At 40.3% G+C, this 17698-nt stretch overlaps 1 protein-coding gene across 4 annotated transcripts in view; it reads right to left on the bottom strand.

Annotated features, from left to right (window-relative positions):
• The window catches only part of LOC139815921 (uncharacterized), a 59090-nt gene that overhangs the window by 8110 nt on the left and 33282 nt on the right, over positions 1 to 17698 (bottom strand). For 2 of the 4 annotated variants that reach the window (XM_071783230.1, XM_071783294.1), the window contains exons 2-5: positions 13597 to 13925; positions 9441 to 9581; positions 8594 to 8720; positions 77 to 315 (exon numbers count right to left, since the gene is read on the bottom strand). In XM_071783230.1, the coding sequence (XP_071639331.1) occupies positions 77 to 315; positions 8594 to 8720; positions 9441 to 9581; positions 13597 to 13767 (678 nt within the window). In that variant the 5' untranslated portion in view covers positions 13768 to 13925. The remainder of the gene's footprint in view (positions 1 to 76; positions 316 to 8593; positions 8721 to 9440; positions 9582 to 13596; positions 13926 to 17698) is intronic. The other 2 variants (XM_071783369.1, XM_071783442.1) reach the window with 1 other exon arrangement.

The following is a 17698-nucleotide window of genomic DNA, read 5'->3' as shown; positions in this document are numbered from 1 at the left end:
ACGGTGATATTCCCATGCGAGCGCTTTCGAAACAAGGCCGATTCTCTCGAGACCGTAATCGATGGCGCGAGCTTACCATAAGCTCCCTCCTGAGTTTCTCCAGTTCAGCGCTGGCCGGGGTGACCAAATGTCCATTGCCGGTAGCACCTGTGAGGCCGCCCCCGATGCTGCCGGCGCTTCCACCACCGGCGGGGGCATTCTGACGACCTCGGAGTTCCTCCAGCTGCCGCGTCAGCTCCTCGACCTTCGCCACGGCCAACGAGAGTTCCTTCTCCTTCTCGTTGAACAGGGCCCTAATGCAGTCCAGATCGGAGGCTACGGACGAGAGAACGGAATAATGAGAAGAGGAATAACGAGAATAATTAAACAAGAACAATGAGAATAACAAAGATAATAAGAGTAAGAAATAACAAGCAATAAGAAAGCGAGAAAGAATTTTGTGAAAGCTGATAATGATGAAAGATCCTTATCGATTTTTATGTGTGAGATCTGAGAATAATATAGTGAATTATTCATTACGTTTGGATTGTCAGTTTGACGTGTAAATACTCTCGTCTCTCTTTTCTATATTTTATTTATTTCATAATCAATCTTTATTAAATGTATTTATTGACATGTAAAATTTTTAAAATCTAGGTGATATTGCCGCGAGCTACGTCGTTATGAGATACGTCGGATATTGATACAGGAAAATGAGCGAGAATACCCTTTTACATGGCCTTTGACATTCGATATAATAAATTGGCGCCTCCGGGGTATACACCCTGCGCCCAACACACCAACCGGACGTTACGAAAGCATGCGCCAGGGGATGACGTCGTATTAACGGGCGCATTAATCATCGCCCGGGTGACTTATCCGTGAGCGATACACTTTCGTGGATTCCATCGGCTGGTATCTCATCTTAAGCGCCGAGGAGCGCAACGGCGCGGGCGTCTCGTACTTCGTATCAGATTAGAAAGTTATTATACGTGCGCGATGGACCACTAAACCAACCACATATTGCTACACGGAACTCCGTATTGGCCGTACAGAGCGATCTGCTGTGACCTGGAATTCCATTATCGAATTCTGGATTGGTACCCGGTCTCGACTCCCTAGTCCCTGAGTACTATCTATCTGCCCAGGAACGACATCCTTTATGGTCTTTCATTACTTCTTGGTAATCCCCGTTGTCGAAATTGTCAATGCGATTCTAATTTGTGCGAAACCGATTAATGGATATTTCCAATGCATCCGGCTCAGTAAATCATGTCTTGCAATATGATGGGGATATTAATTCAAATATATCATATATATCGTAATTAATTCTTTGAGAATATAATTATCCAAAAAATTATTCATTGCTATACTTCATAAATAATTGATAGAGTGAGATACTAGATAAAACAACTAATTAATAAGAAGGAATATTTAGAAGAAAAAATTCATCTCATCTTAAATTCTTCTCTTTAAATTCGTTTACTTCTTTAGAATTATTGTGCTATTCAGAAGCAGTGAGTAGCACAATCCTTTCCTTTCACATTGTTTCTGCTAACTGTTCCGCAAAATGGAGAATCAATGAAATTACAAAGTTTACTTTTACTAATTCTCTGACGTTGCTGAGATTTCAAATTGCAAAGAACAGACCGGCTTTTGCATACCGAATAGATGCTTTGGCTTTCCTTTTGTGTTATTTGTCGACTACATAGTCCGTTAAGCCATCGGCATGCCGATCGGCATTTTTGCCAATTGGCATAGATCGATCGACACGTGTTCACTTATATGTCAATGAGTTTGGCCGATCGAATGGATGATTAAAGCAATGAAGAGAGAGAGAGAGAGAGAGAGAGAGAGAGAGAGAGATATGTGGCGTTATAAGAAAAAAAACTCTTAGTACGTTTAGTAATAGGCTTGTTAAATCTCATACGATACAAGAGTAGTTTCTCAATTCGTATTAAATTTGACTTGCAGCAATATTATTATACAGATGTAGCAAGAGTTTACATTATTTATGTTAAAAAGAGAAAATGCAGAGAAATCGCATCGATTGCATAGAGATGCGATTGCGCAAAAAGTTCCAGTGTGGGCGACTCTGGTGCAGGGCGATTTTGTGAATATTTCGCGCGAGTGTATAAAAGAATCGAAAGTTGATTTCTTCCGCGTAATTTAACCTTTATCGTAGTTGAATTTAATTTGAAATCAATTTCGCCAACATCAATTAATTTCAACAGTAGCTCAATTGTCTCTTTATCTCCTTTTGCAGGATCCGAAAAGAGCTAGTAAAACAATTGCACTATATAGTCAAGCTTAATGGATATTGGCGATATTGACGCTAAATTAAACGACGAAACGCGCCTTAAAAGTCTCATCAATTAGGGTTGATTGAGGTTTATTGTCTTCTCTACTTCTATTTTTAGAAGAAGACGAAAGAATCGGTTAATCACGTCTTTGATCTGCTCAAATGTATTCGGGCGTTATACTTTTGTAACACAAAAGGCAATGATATAAATACAAATCTCCACGAAAAGTAATTAAATAGTTTAGTTTGCCTTTTTATCACTGGAAGCAAAACGAGCTAAACAATAAAAGAGAATCAGACATTTAATTGTTACAGTTTTCTGCCCAACGAAAACAAAACGTTCAACTTTTCTAACGCCCTAAAGAAGAAGCGGTTAAACCAATGTTAGCTTTACAACACGCATTCCGGGAACGAGGGAGAAGCCGGTGAAACGCGATAGAGCTCTCGCATGAAAGCCAATCGTTCCTAGTCTCGCCAACGAAATCAAATGCCTCTCATTATGCATGCCGCCCGCCCCTTCGCGCCACTTGGGATACATACACATAAAGCCCGCGAGGCGAATATATTCGTAAAAGTATCGAAGAAACGCAAAATTCGAACGCTCAACTTGCCGAGAGACGTTCCACGAACTCGTTTTCTCGCGAACGTCACGTTCCGTCGTCAGTCTATTCAAAGGCAATTTCGCAGCCACCAAACGCTCCTTGAGATTCTTTCTTATTCCGGAAACGAGCCTCGCCCACGTTCGACACCCGTCCCAATCCCTTTCCTTACCACAGAATGTCTCGCAATCTTAATTTTAATAACAGATCCTGTGACTAATCGAATTCTTCTCATTGTCAGTCAAAAGTCTCGAGGAAGGTCAGCCAAAAGTTATCGCATTTTTTTTTACACACGCGTGATACATCCTTCATTTTCAAATGTCACTGCATTTAGTTTCCTGTTCTCATTTCAGTTTCCTATTCTCATTAAAGTTTCATTAGGTACATAAATGTAATTAAATGAACACCGCATACTCTGTCTTCATTCTTTATCTCTTGTTTGTGATATAAATGTTTTTTTTTTCGCAAATAAATATTTTATATTTTATAAGAGAAATAAAGGGGCGATTTAAATACTCGACATATTGACTGTCGAAAAAATATTTGTAATTTTGTGGCTCCAAAAAGATATAGATATTTCTGTTATTTTTTTTTTAATATAGCCAATTAAAATCCATCAAACAGACGTGCTTATTTCTTGCAAACGGTGCACGTACGAATACACAGGAATACGAATAGGTACGAATACCGAAGCGTACGCAATATATATCGACGACACGAGCATTGCGACTGATAATAAAGCAATTATAAAGAATAAAGAGCGATAAAAGAAGCGAAGCGAGTAACTGCCTGACGTTTAAAACGTTTCAACGTCTTGTTATAATAATGAAATAGTAGTGCATGCGAAACTCTGTGAAAAATCAATTTTCAAGCTCGATGTAATTTACAACTCGTTTCACAGTGCGTGTTTAAAGGAACCTTTTTCTTTGTATAAGCTATGCTCCATACAATCGCCTGTCAAAGTATCGACCTTTCGCGGCTGAAGAGCAGTCTATATGCGCGTTTTCCATCGATCGACGGTCCTGCGCGTGCAATCGAAGCGCGTCCGCGTTTTGCACGCGCGAGCATGTATATATATAGGATAAAGCGACGCAACGCGCTAAACAATAGATTCATCCACGTCGCCACGTTGCGTCGCTTAAATGCACGGCAAATGACATGTCGCGTTGTGTCGTCGCTTTGGAATTTCGCCCGACATTCACTCCGCGATAATATTTAATTTCTTCACGTCAACCCTCCCGCACACACAGGCGAATTATATGAAAATGTTATTCCGCGCGTCAAGAGAGGAGAGTACCCCTCGAGAACCCCCGTGGTACACACGAGACATCAGATCGTCGCGATATAGAAAAGGGCGCGTAAAATCGAGATTTTAATGCACACCGTTAAATCTTCCATTCAATTTTACAATTTTACGGCCGAGTTGGCTTCGGGAGATCGTCGTTAAAAAAAAAAATTTAATAACTTCGTTTCAGGCGGAAACTAGATGTAAAAAGGTCGCTTCATTTTTCGCGTCTTTAAGATTCTATAATCAATTTCAGAATGACGGCGGAGTTTATGGTACTCGCGAGGTGTGTGGTGCGAAAACTGAATCGAATTTACCGACATCGGTGCGCACACATAATGCAACGTCGAACGATGAGAAAATGCGTTATGAAAATGCATATGGACGGGCACGCCGCGCCGTATACGAAACTTTTCCAGAGCAACCGGTATTCCAATAGCTGTCAGGCAGTTTAACCTACGATTTAAAACGTCCAATATATGAGCTTTTCTTTATTCAAAGTGTCAAGGTTATATTCAGATATTCTTTATTATTTTCACAACTGCTCGACTCGGCGTTATAAATTTTTCAGTCTTAATTCCTCTGTCGTTGGAAATTTCAAATCGCAAAAAAAAAAAAAAAACTACAACTGTTAAATGTCCGGTTTCTCTATCCACTTTACGTATCTCTATTTTTAACAAGCAAAATGCACATACATCAAGACATACATTTTCGCGGAGTATATAGCCGCACTTATTCGCTTTTCATTTACTACTTTTTGTTATGTTTTTATACTTTACTAAAAATATAATACCCTAGTGTGTACCCCGTTGAATCGGGAAAGCGATTAACGTAAGAATTCTCGTGTTATACGGGTTTACACCGAACAGATAGCGATGTCATATAATAGCATTTTTTCCTATAATAAATGGACAGTGATGCAATGCTCCTTTCATCGATATATTTAATAAAACAAAACGAATCGACACTGCTACGTGATTACTTGCGTGTGTGCCGAGTATTGTTTGATATATAAAAAAAAATCCGGCACTTTCCATAGCGCGTCCGGGATTGGGTCATGAAAATTATGGCAAGCCTACATACGCGCGTGTTCCGCTGGGTGTGGTCACACGTGTTGCGTGTCAATATCATGCAACGTACGTGCGCATACAAAGGGTAAATGGGAGCGTCGCGTTTGTTTCGAACGGTGCGCGAATTCCGCGGCGGCGAGGAGAGAGAGAGAGAAAAAATAGCTGCTCGGACGATCGGATCTAGCGTTTTGCACGAACGAAACTCACTCGAACGGATACCGGGCCGGATCGAACAAATCGCAGGCGCAATTAAATGCAACAAGATTACCTGATTCGACTGTTCGCGATCGCGATTGTTATTATTGCGATATATAATCGATCGCCGCGCGTCAACGTGTAATTTGTTCAGCGAAATTGATATTTGTTCAAGCGAGGGCAATTGGCGAGAAATCTGCCCGTTCAAGCAGCGCTCCGCTTTTTTTCTCCTCCGTTGGGAAATCGAATCGGTTAATTTTTTTTCTGTATATATTGATATTTACTTTCCTGTAGATAAGTAGTTGTGTATAGCGCGCTTTCTCGACCCATTCAATTTTGGATGACAAATAGAACAATGGGAGGCCGCATCGATTTTACGCGATTCTATAGGCGAATCACGTTAAGAGAATTAAGAAGTACCTTCCGCTTTCCCGTGCAATTTCCTTTCGACGTTTCGAATATTTCGGCGCTTGTCCGAGAATGATTTACCGGCCGGTGCGACCGCGGATGAGTTCCGCGCGATTGCATTCTATAAAAGCGTAGCGCGGAAACGAAACGCGCGGTCGGCCCCCGGTCGAATCTTTTCAATTTATTTTCCAGGGATGATTCTCGGCCGTGAATAGCGGGCATACGGACCGTTTTCGAACCATCGGTTTGTATTTGGATTTCATTTATAAACTGGCCAAGTACCCCTGATGGCTGGAAATATGCTCGATGTCGCCGGCCGTGCCGCACCGAAGATTAATCGCGCTTCTCAATGTGAAGACAGGATAAATCTCCCTTATCACGTTTACCGAAACGAGATGAATTCCCGTCGACGAGGGATATCGCCGATCTACGAAAATATATTGGTCGGGACTCAGACGACGGAAGTTAGCGTTTTTATCTTCGCGCGTCCGTTAACTGCAATTTAACATTTCGCGTTGAAGTATTTCGCATTTTTTAGGAGAAATGATTTTCGTTTTACGCGTTTTACGAACCGTGATCTCGCAGCAAATTAAGGAATGTCCGATCCAAATAATTTAACTTTTATTCTAAATTTTTCTCCGCATGAGAGAATATATACCGTATATACCGAAATTTTATAATATAATTTATTTCAATTTATATATTCTTTAGCATTATACGACAATTTCCACGGAAATCCGTCAAAAACACACATTGTAATTAAAAGACGTTCTAATATTCCAAATTTTCTTGCACATCTTTTAGATATTTTTTCAGGTTTTCTTGTATATCGAAATTAATATTTTGTTACATGTAAATATTATGAATTTCGTATGAATTTTGGATAAAGTTCGCAACAACTCGCGGGCGATGAAAAATCCCCGAATGCGGTTAAACCCCCGTGCATCGCATAGTAAATTAGTTCGCTGCGTACGAGTCTGCCGGGAAATCCGGCAGAGGTGTACGTTAGCGAGAAACTTCCTGCCGGAAGATTTCTTGCCAAATCATTTGAAGTTGTAACAAATTGCAACAAGTTTAGCTATTGAAACTTTCAAGACCCTGCGAAAGACAATATAAGACGGTCGAACGTCGTGATTAGAAATTGAAGGGAACGAAGAGCGAAGATATTGTCGCGACATAGAGTGCAATAAATCTTACGATTATTATCAAGAAGTTTTACGGATTTTTGCGAGAAATTCAAAATATGCATCATTGATCCAGGAAAAGCATGACTAACAAGTCAAAAATAATATATAGAAAAATAATATATACCCTCATAATTTTTACACTTTCAAAGTTTTTGGTAAAATAAAAAAAAAACCCTTTTTTCGCGATTCTTTTTCTAATTGCAAATTAAATTGAATCCTTTTAAATTAAAAATTCAATTAAAAATGCTGATTGTTGGTTATTGTTACGTGTTTTTAAACGAAAACGATGTGTGATAAAATACAGAATAAAATTGCATTTCTAAGTCAATATCGAACGAACTAAATATAAATGGCAAAAATACAAAAGCTAAAATTATTATTATTATTCATACGGTTAAATATTGCAAAGAGTACGTGCAAAACATCAAATTACATTGTCACATTCGTCAAATTAAATAAAAAAATACCTATCTCTGGATCCTTCAGTCACAGAAATTACATCAATTGTATAGCTATTTAAATGTCAAACGTCGGAATATTTGAGGGCAGTTATTTTTATAGAGAACTGCTTTTGACGGAGCATTTTCTCCATTGTCCGCCGAGCACACCCACGGCGCGGCGCAAGCGTTTATTAAAGGACGAAACGCGACAAAGATCTCGGGATCATTACAATTTTTTTTCAGTCGCAGGTACATAGTCGATGCACAACCGACGTTTCTCTGCCATGTCGATTCGTTAGAGAATATCCGTAACGAAGCGTGCGCAGTGTGTTTCGCCCCTTCGTTCGGAGTTATTATCGCGGCAGCGTGTCGCATTGCAAACCGCAGCTATCGTTTTCCATTACGCCGTATAGACGTAACGATCTGAACAATGCTCAATTAACAAGGCATGCACACGCGAGCCGTGCCACGCGCGTAGCTTTTACGAATCGAATCAGAGTGTAGCGCGTGATGACACCGATACATCAATCCACTCTACAAAGGCGGACAGGTGCGCGTACAAATTCGAAAGGTTTGAAAGATGAACGTTTGAAAAATTTCGATTTGAAAAACGCATGTGTATAGAGAGGGACGAATTTTTTATTCCATTAAAATTTGTATCTGTCGCGTTAATCCGCGCGCGTCCACTTCTCCCGTAATATCGGAAAAAATTGATGACTATCTAGAAACATGGTTTTCCATTTTATCTTTTTGTGTACAAAGAGGAACAAGATTTAATTTCCAATCAGTGAGCTCTTCGTCTTTTCCCTCATAATTTTCATCGTTAACTGCTAATTAAATAAATGCGTCTTAGTACAGATTATCGTTGAAAAGCGACGGACAAAATTATCGTACACGCTACCTTTCGAATAAACGATAACTATCGATCTCATGGTTTTTTTGTCGTTCGACGATTCGAAAAATGTTCTCTACTTCACGAAACAATATGTTACAAGTAAAAAACGCTTAAATAAATTGACGTAAATTGCTTAGTTCAGAGAACGAGGAAATTTCTATTCTTATCTGGAACATCGTGCGGCTCGGATATCGAGAGGTTGGGAAATGCGAGAGAGATGTTAATGGACTTACTCAATGTCGCATTGTTGACACGCGACTGGTCCGTCTGCGATCTGAGTAATCGCAGTCGATTCAGCTTGCTCTGTTGCTGGTCCAGCTTGTGCCTCAATCTGGCGAGTCTGTCCTGCTGTGCTGGCTCCTGGAACAGTAAACAGTGCGTGAACGCATTCACTATAGACAATGCAAATACAGTTAATATACAGTGAATGGCGGTGGATTAGAACGGGAAGGAAATAAAACCTCAGTAACACGATCGCGAACATATTCGTATTTGCAATGTTATTCATTATAAAAGCCTGAATTCTAACGGCGTATATCCATCGATTTTCTGCAGTCTGATCATTCTTAAATTCGCGTCGATACTTCACAGGGGATGAATCTGCGGGTCGAAACAAGCAAAAAAAAAACGCTTTCTCATAGTTCCTTATTCGCGAGTTTAATTCGCCATTATCAACTTTGATGGAATCGCGAAACGAGATTACGCGATCCCGGGGAATGGGTTCGCCGGGGACCCATTCCCTCCTCGAGATCGCTCCTCGAGATCAAGGCTGCTCAGTCGTGAAGGTCATTGTAACGGTAACTCCACAAGCATACTATCGATCTCTCCCTCGCTGTGATCGTCGAGGGAGAGGAGAACATAAGAACAAGCGCTCGAATTGTCGCGGGGGTTGACGCATTAAACGCGTGGGAATTCTAGAACGAGTTACCGAACTTCGCAACTCGTGTTATTCTTCGATTCGGAGTTGATATTCTTTCAATGGCAACTCTCATCGATTATATGATGAAAATCATGAAATATGGCGTTCCAAGTGGTACTTTATCGTAGTTGGCGAAAATGATAAGAGAGACTGAGACTCACCTGTGCGCCTCGAAGCACGGCTAAGCGGGCCTCTTTCTGCTCCAGGAGGCGCCTTTGCTGAGCGATTTCCCGCTGTTGCCTGGCCGCCATGCTTTCAAGCTCGCTGAGCACCAGCACAGCACCACCCCCGCCCACTGCTAACTGAAACAGCGAGATTAAATGCACGTAAGCATACGAATACGTGTGTGCTAAAGTAAAACGACGGCGACGAGAAACGCGCGAGCAAGTAAGTACGAACGGGCGGGCGCGACAGGAGGCGCCGAATCGCCGATTAATTACATCTCGAATATCGGCTTTCGATCAACGGTCTTTGTTGTTTCTTGGCCTTCCGCGAATGGCTTCCGTAGAACGCATACATCAGGTAAAAGAATTACGTCTCGTTGTTTACTCAGATGTGTCCGGGAATATTTTTAAAAAATGTTTATCTTGAGCTTGAAATTCAAAACTGTCTTTTTTCTTGTATCAATATTCTACTATTCATCAACAGAATAAAGATTTAAAAAATATATATAAATTCATATATTAAAATTTCCTCTTTAGTAGAATATTTAGAATAAAAAACTTGAGCTTTTTATTTTGAAAGTTTTTAGAAATCCTTTGTAAGAATAAATCTTACACCTACACATTTCCATAAGAGAGAGAAATTCGAAGAACTTAAACCGGAAAATCCAAGGATCAAGGGAGAATGGCGAGAATACTATCTATCCTTTACCGAAAATCTGACTTAATTACTGCGAGTAATTAATTACTATACGAGCGTCAAAGCAAACGTAAGATAATATCTTCGTTTCCTACATGCGACGGATAGAAACTATTAAGTCTCACTCGTATCATCAAAACTAAGAATCTTTCCGACAAACGGGTCAGTTTGTCCACGTTGATTAAGGATCATTCATTTACGCGCTCTCTAAATCCTCTCTGCAACATTGGGGAATGGATGTGATACGGGCGCGCAAATTCTCACTGCGTTTCGAGAGAACGCTGGACCCGATCGAGCGGTGTGCGCCTCTTTTTGTTTTATCTTCCGTATATCACCATCTGGAGAGAGCCGGCCGCGGCGCGGCGCGGTGGCGCGCCTGATACCAGGTAGAATCCCAAGGTCGGCGTGCGGCCCTTCGAATTCCACCGTGACAAGGACTCCGTGTAACCTTCGTACGTCAATGAAAGTGCGCCCGACGACGGCCGGCAGGACGGGTGCAAAATGAACGCGCACCGAGCGAGCAAGAGCGATGAAAATATCGGTTTCCCGACTGGCTGTCCCCGCGGAGGCGAACCGATCGCAAAGGGTCGGGGATTTGCTCTCGTTTCTTGATTTCGTTCCACTTCGCGATCGAGATAAAATGCATTCTTGCGGAAATACGCTTGCGCTTGTACATTTACCCTTTTATTGCGTGTTTCTTATTGCGTTTTTACATCCGCCGAGTCGCAGAAGTATAAAAGCAAAACTCACTTCCCGCTCTTTCCGATATTCGTGACCACGGTGGGAAAAGTTTCTGTTACGTGCAGATTATTGTTCAATAAATTATCCGATGTATCCCGTTTTTCGCGCTCAGAAATCAAATTAGTAACACTTCACATTTCTGTTCGCAAAAACGTACATTTGAATAAAATACATTCGAATACATAAAGTGTACATTTGAATAAAATACAAAATAAGATAGTACTATTAACGTCAAAAGAGAAAGAAATGATAAAAGACCGCGAGAGTTCCGCTTCCTCGCCTTTCAAGACAATCCGCAGCTATCAAAGTTACCCCGTGGATTCAAAGTTCTGAAGCCTCGTGTATAATTCAAGCAATGGATAACGAAGATCAGACAGTCTGTCGGAAGTTGGGCAGAGTATCTAGGTGGGAGTATAGCCCCCGTTGTATCGATAGCTCTGGACAGTCTGGACAATATGTTATTGTTAAAGTTAATCTTCGTCGTGACACAATTCTCCGCGCCCGACCACGTCTCTCGGCGCGAATCAAGCGGTCTCGAAGCGGCAGTTACAGCGAAAGTATCTCGCGTCGCTCGGGACAATAACGACGCGCCGTTGAACGTTGAACGGGGAAGATAATATAATACGGTACGGACGCCTTTTTTCTCTCTTCCCTCCTCCCCCCTTCTCCCGTTCTCTCGGCGCGGTCCCCGGTCCCCGTCGTTCCAGCTTCTGCCTCTTTTCATTCCGCGCGCGCTCACTCGTGTGACAGTTAATTGTTTCGAGCAGGCTGCGCGAGCGCGGTCGAGAATGGCAAACGAAACGACGAACGGCGCTGCGTTGGACGTATCGCGCGATCGCCAAGAGAAATGAAAAGGGAGCCATTTCCCGACAGCTCCTCCGCCGGCAGAACGAACGACTCACCTACGATCCCATTCAATTTCATTATCCCGCCATTTCGTTATGATACATACGGGCAGTCAACGAGATACATACATTATGCTTCATTAACCCGTAAAAATGAATTCTCAGTTTTCTGGGTTACACCCGTCACGTTTCACGCTTTACGCGTGTTCCAGTAGTTTCTTGCTTTTAACAAATGTGCTTTATTAATTGCGCGCTTTAGCACGGATTCAGGCTCAAGTATCCTTATTTGCTTATCGTTAAAAGTTTGATTTAAAAAGTAATTATAATTATCAAGAGTAAAAATCTCAGAAAATGCTACTTTTCTCGAGAAGATATCTATTTAATTTATACGAGGTACATTCTTCACATTCCCTTTATCCAATTTATCTTCGGGAATACTTTCGAAAAAAGATAATTGCGTGCACCACGAGAGTACGGTATATATAGTTGCAATCCTTTCACGCCGAGTCCTCAATTGATCTGCCCAGCTGCTCAGAAAGAAATATAAGAGGGAAAAAGGTAATCTCTCCGGCCGATAACCAACAGAATTCGTTTCCGTGCGTGAATGGGCAGGAAAGTTACGAAAAAGGATGCTTCCTCGAGGGAACACGTATAAACGAAAAAGAAATTTCTCATAGAAGCGGATTCTCGTAGGAGCGGATAATCCCCGGGGGATGATCCACCCCGGACTATCCCCCTGCAAAATTAATTTCGAGGAGCCTGAAAACAGGTAGCGCGGAAGAAGCCGTAATCGGCAGTTTGTTCGGCGAGACGCCGTTCAAGCTGGGGTCTCTCTTCTTTTTCGGGCGCATCCATTCGCGAAATTAATGAAAGCGAGATTCGTCATTGCCACGATAAAGATAAAAAGCGGAAGAGCAGAATTATTATAATTTACTCGTATTTTCCCTTCCTGACTCAAAGCTTCTTCAATTACGACTGCTAATTTTTATATAATTTCCGCTTGCAGTCCCTTTGTGTATTTCGAGCTAAGAAGAAAATATTTCACGACGCTCTCGCGATATTCTATATAGCTCTTAAATAATGTAAAAATTGACATTTTGCAACTTATCTTATAATCTATTTGAGAGAGAAAAGAAAGAAAATTAATGGAACTATACATAGTAATAAAATGAAACTAACGAGGAGCCTGCTTTCTCCTATATACTAATATATAGCTGCATCTTTTTCTACTTCCTGATTAAAAGGAAATAAGCATACGCTTTACAAAGGAAAGTAAGAAAACGTAGTAGAAAGTACAATAGCCAGACTTGAGCGGAGAAAAAGCAAGCTTGTGCAATTATGGAGATTACACGCGCTTAAGCGAGGATACATGGTACACTGATAAAAATGTAAATACGGGGGATTCAGCGGGACAATTTTCCGCAATATTTAGCCGATCATCCCTGTAAAGCTAGAATATTTCAGGCATGCGTGAGTTTTAATTAAGACTGAAATAACATAGAACTTTTAAACGATGAAGGTTTAACGACGCGCGAAATTGATGAATATGTTTTAAATAATGTTATAACACGTAAATAGGTTTTTCTGTCAAAACTTCATCACAGGGTCCATTTTTAATTGAACTGTAACAGAGCGTTAAAAATTCCCGAGGAATATCCAACGAAATTGGAAAATCCGGTGTTTCGGGCGTTGTGTTTGTAATTACGTCTCTAATACGTTTCAATAATACACAGTCAGAATAGTCAAACACCTTGTTTCTCAACCTCTAAGTATTTATTCATACGAGTACACGTACAAGTCTCTCCGCGTCCGCGTCGGCAGAGCGAAAAGCGAGACGGCGAAGTCGGGAGTGCACCGAGTAGAACCTTACCTCGCTGCTTACTGCACGCTCGCCGTTGTTGCATTCCGTCTCTGCGGCGGCCGAAGGAAGTTTTTCCTTCACCGGGACGGATTTAGACTTCCTCTTGGATTTCCCTTGATGGAGCTTTACCGCCACGGTTTTCACCTCGAAGTTTTCTCGCGGATAGACGCACGCCAGCATCCTCGCAGTGGCATGGACCAGCCAGCAAAACCGCACGCCCGACCAAGTTTCGCTTCTAAGCGATTTACGTTAATGCAAAAACCAACGTTGTCGGAAACGTTCTCGTTTACTCTCCTTCGTACACTCTCACAGATGCGGCACGGTGACAACGGCGGCGGCTTTAAAAAAGAAACAGCATCGCGTCGCGTTGACAAAATCGCAAGGTCGCGGTATTGTTTTGCTAGGGCAGTGTTCGCCAAAAAATATTTGTCACAGAATAAATTTAGAGATTACAAACCTCTAAATTTGAGGGATATTTTTTAGTTTTTAAAACAATTTTTTAAGCAGAGGTAAAAAAGGCAAGCCTCTTCCATTTAAAATTATAGGGATGCTATTTGTAAGAAAATATAAATTGAAATTTTTTTCAATAAATTTTTCTCATCCAGAGCTTGTCCTAAGTGAAAAATAGTATTTGCATTAAAATGTTAAATAAAAAATTTAGCAAGATAGGACGAATTTTATCCTGTTATTGGCTTCGTTATTTTTCGCCATTCCTGAAAATTTGTCGTTTATTTAACCTCGTTAATTTAATCTATAATTAAAGGTATGCTCTTCGTAATTAGTGAGTGATGCGTCAGCGATAACGCAATATTTACTCAAAGCAAATGAATATTATCTGCTATTCTATCCCGTGTACTCGATATTGCAAAATTTATCATAATACAATCAATTCGTTAATTCAAAAAGTAAAATAATTTAAACGATGATATTTTGTGCTACATTATAATGTCTTTATACGATAATTCTTTTTTGAAAACCCTCGTCAGATTATTTCACTCATATTTTAATAATCGAGAAATTAATATCTTGGCGCAATAATATATTTTATATCTAGTTCTTCTCTTAAAATAGTGAACAATTATTAGTAAATATTTTGTAAGTTTCGCTAAATTTTTTAAAATTGACGTTTTCTCTGTCAAAATGTTAATATGACGCCCTTCCCTTATCTCGTAGAACAATTGTAGATCCGCAGAATAATTTGTGGAAACCCCTTGAGATTTAAAGGCCCTAAGCGACCGCCTATCGATAAATCCACCATTGAACGGTGCGAGTGTAGTACGTTGCTTTCCATTTATAAGCCACTTGACACGAATCGACACGTAGCGCTTTAAAGATTCAGGACGGCAGCGTATCGAATCGCCCGTAATGCACGTAACGCGCAGAACCATACGGATAGAGATAGATAAAAGCACAGATACTCGCGTCACTTTTCAACCTTCATATTACGACTTTATGTGTCTCCACATTACAGCTTTATATGGGGAATAAAGCATACGACAACTTAGCAAAACAGCACTAAAGAAATGTATATTTGGTTCTTGTTTCTCGATCTTTATAATTGTACTAATTTTATAATTGTACTAAATTGACACTGTAACAAAATGTCGAGAGTAATAAGCTTTAACCGAATAATATTTTAATATTATCATTGACAAAGATCTGGTTTTTTTTTCTCAACGAAACTATCGCGCGATAGGATAGCAAGTTTCGGAACTTTTACTAATTTTCAAGTTTTAATGTGCCCATATACCTTGAAAACTAAATTAAAATCTTGTTAAAGCAAAGAGTCACTTGAAGTTCAGTAAAGAACGCAACTAGACAATTTGTAATTAAAAAATAAATTGGTAATTTCATCGCTTATAACTAAAAAAACTATTCGTATCTCATTTTCGTTAAAGATTAACTTCAAACTAGCCAGAAGATACCTGTCACTCAATTATGATCCGATAGAAAAGTGAGGCACGTACCTTTGCTACAGATGAAACGTAGCTCAAAGGAACTTGCATCAGTTATTTTGGTCGGTCATCATCTTTATTATGGACCTTTATTACAGTCTGAGAGCTTTCTTTCTCTTTCGATATTCATTCTCCTCAATATTGAACGTCAAGTAATCTACAACTTTCTCGTTTTCTTTGTAAAAGAAGTGAGCTGACGTCGCACGAAATCGATATAAGGCTGGGGATTTATGGACTTTTCCGCAAAAGATGCGGAATGAAAAATGAGTCGCGTTGGAAGCGTTCAGCTGTGCTGAAAATTCGAAATCTTTTCGATATTACGATTCGGCATTTCGTCAAATTCGGCTGACTGAAGAAGAGGGAGATGCTTTTGTCTGAGGCCGTGACCCGATAATTCTCTCGCTCCTCGTTTGTAAAGTGGGAATATAAGGCGAGAATATAGGCTCTATCTTCGGAGCCCAAGAACGAAGTTACGTCGACATCATTTCGCTGAGAGTCGCGGGCAAAATTACGGGATAAACGTTGTTAAAATTTCATCAAAATTCCTGTGTTAAAGTTTAACTTTTTAATTGTAATTTTTTCAAGATCGTGGAGTAAATCGAAAGAGATCCAACATTCAAAATTGACTGGAATACAATGAAAAGCATATATTATAAATGCACAATTTGTTTTTATGACTCACGCCAAATATATTTCACTAATATTTAAGAAAACACTATATTATTACAGAACAAGTATATTGTATATTTCAAATAGTATAATAGTCAAAATTTTTTATGAAATAATTTTTAAGAATTTTTAACAATATTTAAAGCAAAAATATCAAAATATGGTTCGGGAAGTTAATAATAGCAACGCATCAATGGAGGTTGTGACTGATACTAATCGAGTTTCCACCCGGTTAAGAATCGCGAATCCATTCTATTTTCACTCGATCTCAGCTAAAAATAATATACTGGGTAAAACAGAGATAATCATACGCTCCTAATTATTAGCTCAAGCTTTGCAGATGCTTCGATATTTCGCAGCATATTTTCGTATCGAAAGCACAATCACGTGCCAATATGTGAATTTTAATTTCAGAGTATTGACGTGGTAATAAAAATATAATATCAAAAAATAAGGCTAAAAAAAGTATTTTAAAAGATATTCAAGTATGCATTCTCTCGAAACGCTTGATACATTTCCCAGCATTTAAAAAGAGATATATCTCGTGGAGCGGAAATATAATTCGTCCATAAAGATTCTACGGATTATATTTTATGTACGTATGTACATGTATTTTATTACGTATATCCGGAGTATCTCCTTTTCTCATGTAAAATATTTATACAAAATCGAGTTTATGTGTGTCGTGTTCTCTTTTTTTTCCTTTTTTTTCTTCTCGCGCTCTTCCTCCCGACGGAAGAAATTTATTCGGGCGACCGAATATTCTCCTCGGATATAAACGGAGCACCGTACATAACCGTGCGCCTCGCAAGATGGTTAAACGAGTTGTCGCGTTTACGGCACGGCACGGCGCGGCGCGACAACTCGTATACAGAGCGAGCAGAAGTGCATATCAATTTATGGAAATGAGAGAACACGCTTTGCCGCGTGGCCACGTCTCTCTCTCCCTGTCTCTCTCTCGTATAGCCCGACGACGGTTTTGCGCGACAGCGCGCGTTGATGGCTATCCAATTTGGCATGCAAAGCCCGGATAGCGAGGCGCGCAAATTAGATTTCGGCGTAATTCGCGAAAACGCCGGCCAAGTCGGTTTTCCCGGGGCGTGACGAGAGACCGTCCGAAAATTTAGACGCGCGTAAGGGTCCCAACCGAGCCGGCCTGAATCGACTTAATGAGAGAAAAGGGAGCGAGAGCAAATTGCACGGGACATCTCTCAGAGAGCCACCTGAGCTAGTTTTCATCCGTGGATTCTTCGACCCACTTAGGATCGACCCAACCCTTGATGAAAGTTTGATAAAACAACATCTTTTCTCTCCGCCACAATATTTTTCTTCTATACATATATACGTGAAAACGCGTGAATAATTTCGTCACGGAATTCTAGCAAATTCAACAGGTTTTTATCGGGCTCGATTATTATGCGGTACGGATGCGGCTTACAGTGTCACATTCCGTCAATTTTCATACTACGGTATGAAACACACATACG

Source organism: Temnothorax longispinosus, chromosome 1 (genome assembly GCF_030848805.1).
Source record: "Temnothorax longispinosus isolate EJ_2023e chromosome 1, Tlon_JGU_v1, whole genome shotgun sequence".
Lineage (NCBI taxonomy): Eukaryota > Metazoa > Arthropoda > Insecta > Hymenoptera > Formicidae > Temnothorax > Temnothorax longispinosus.
This window is presented reverse-complemented; position numbering and strand designations above follow the sequence as displayed.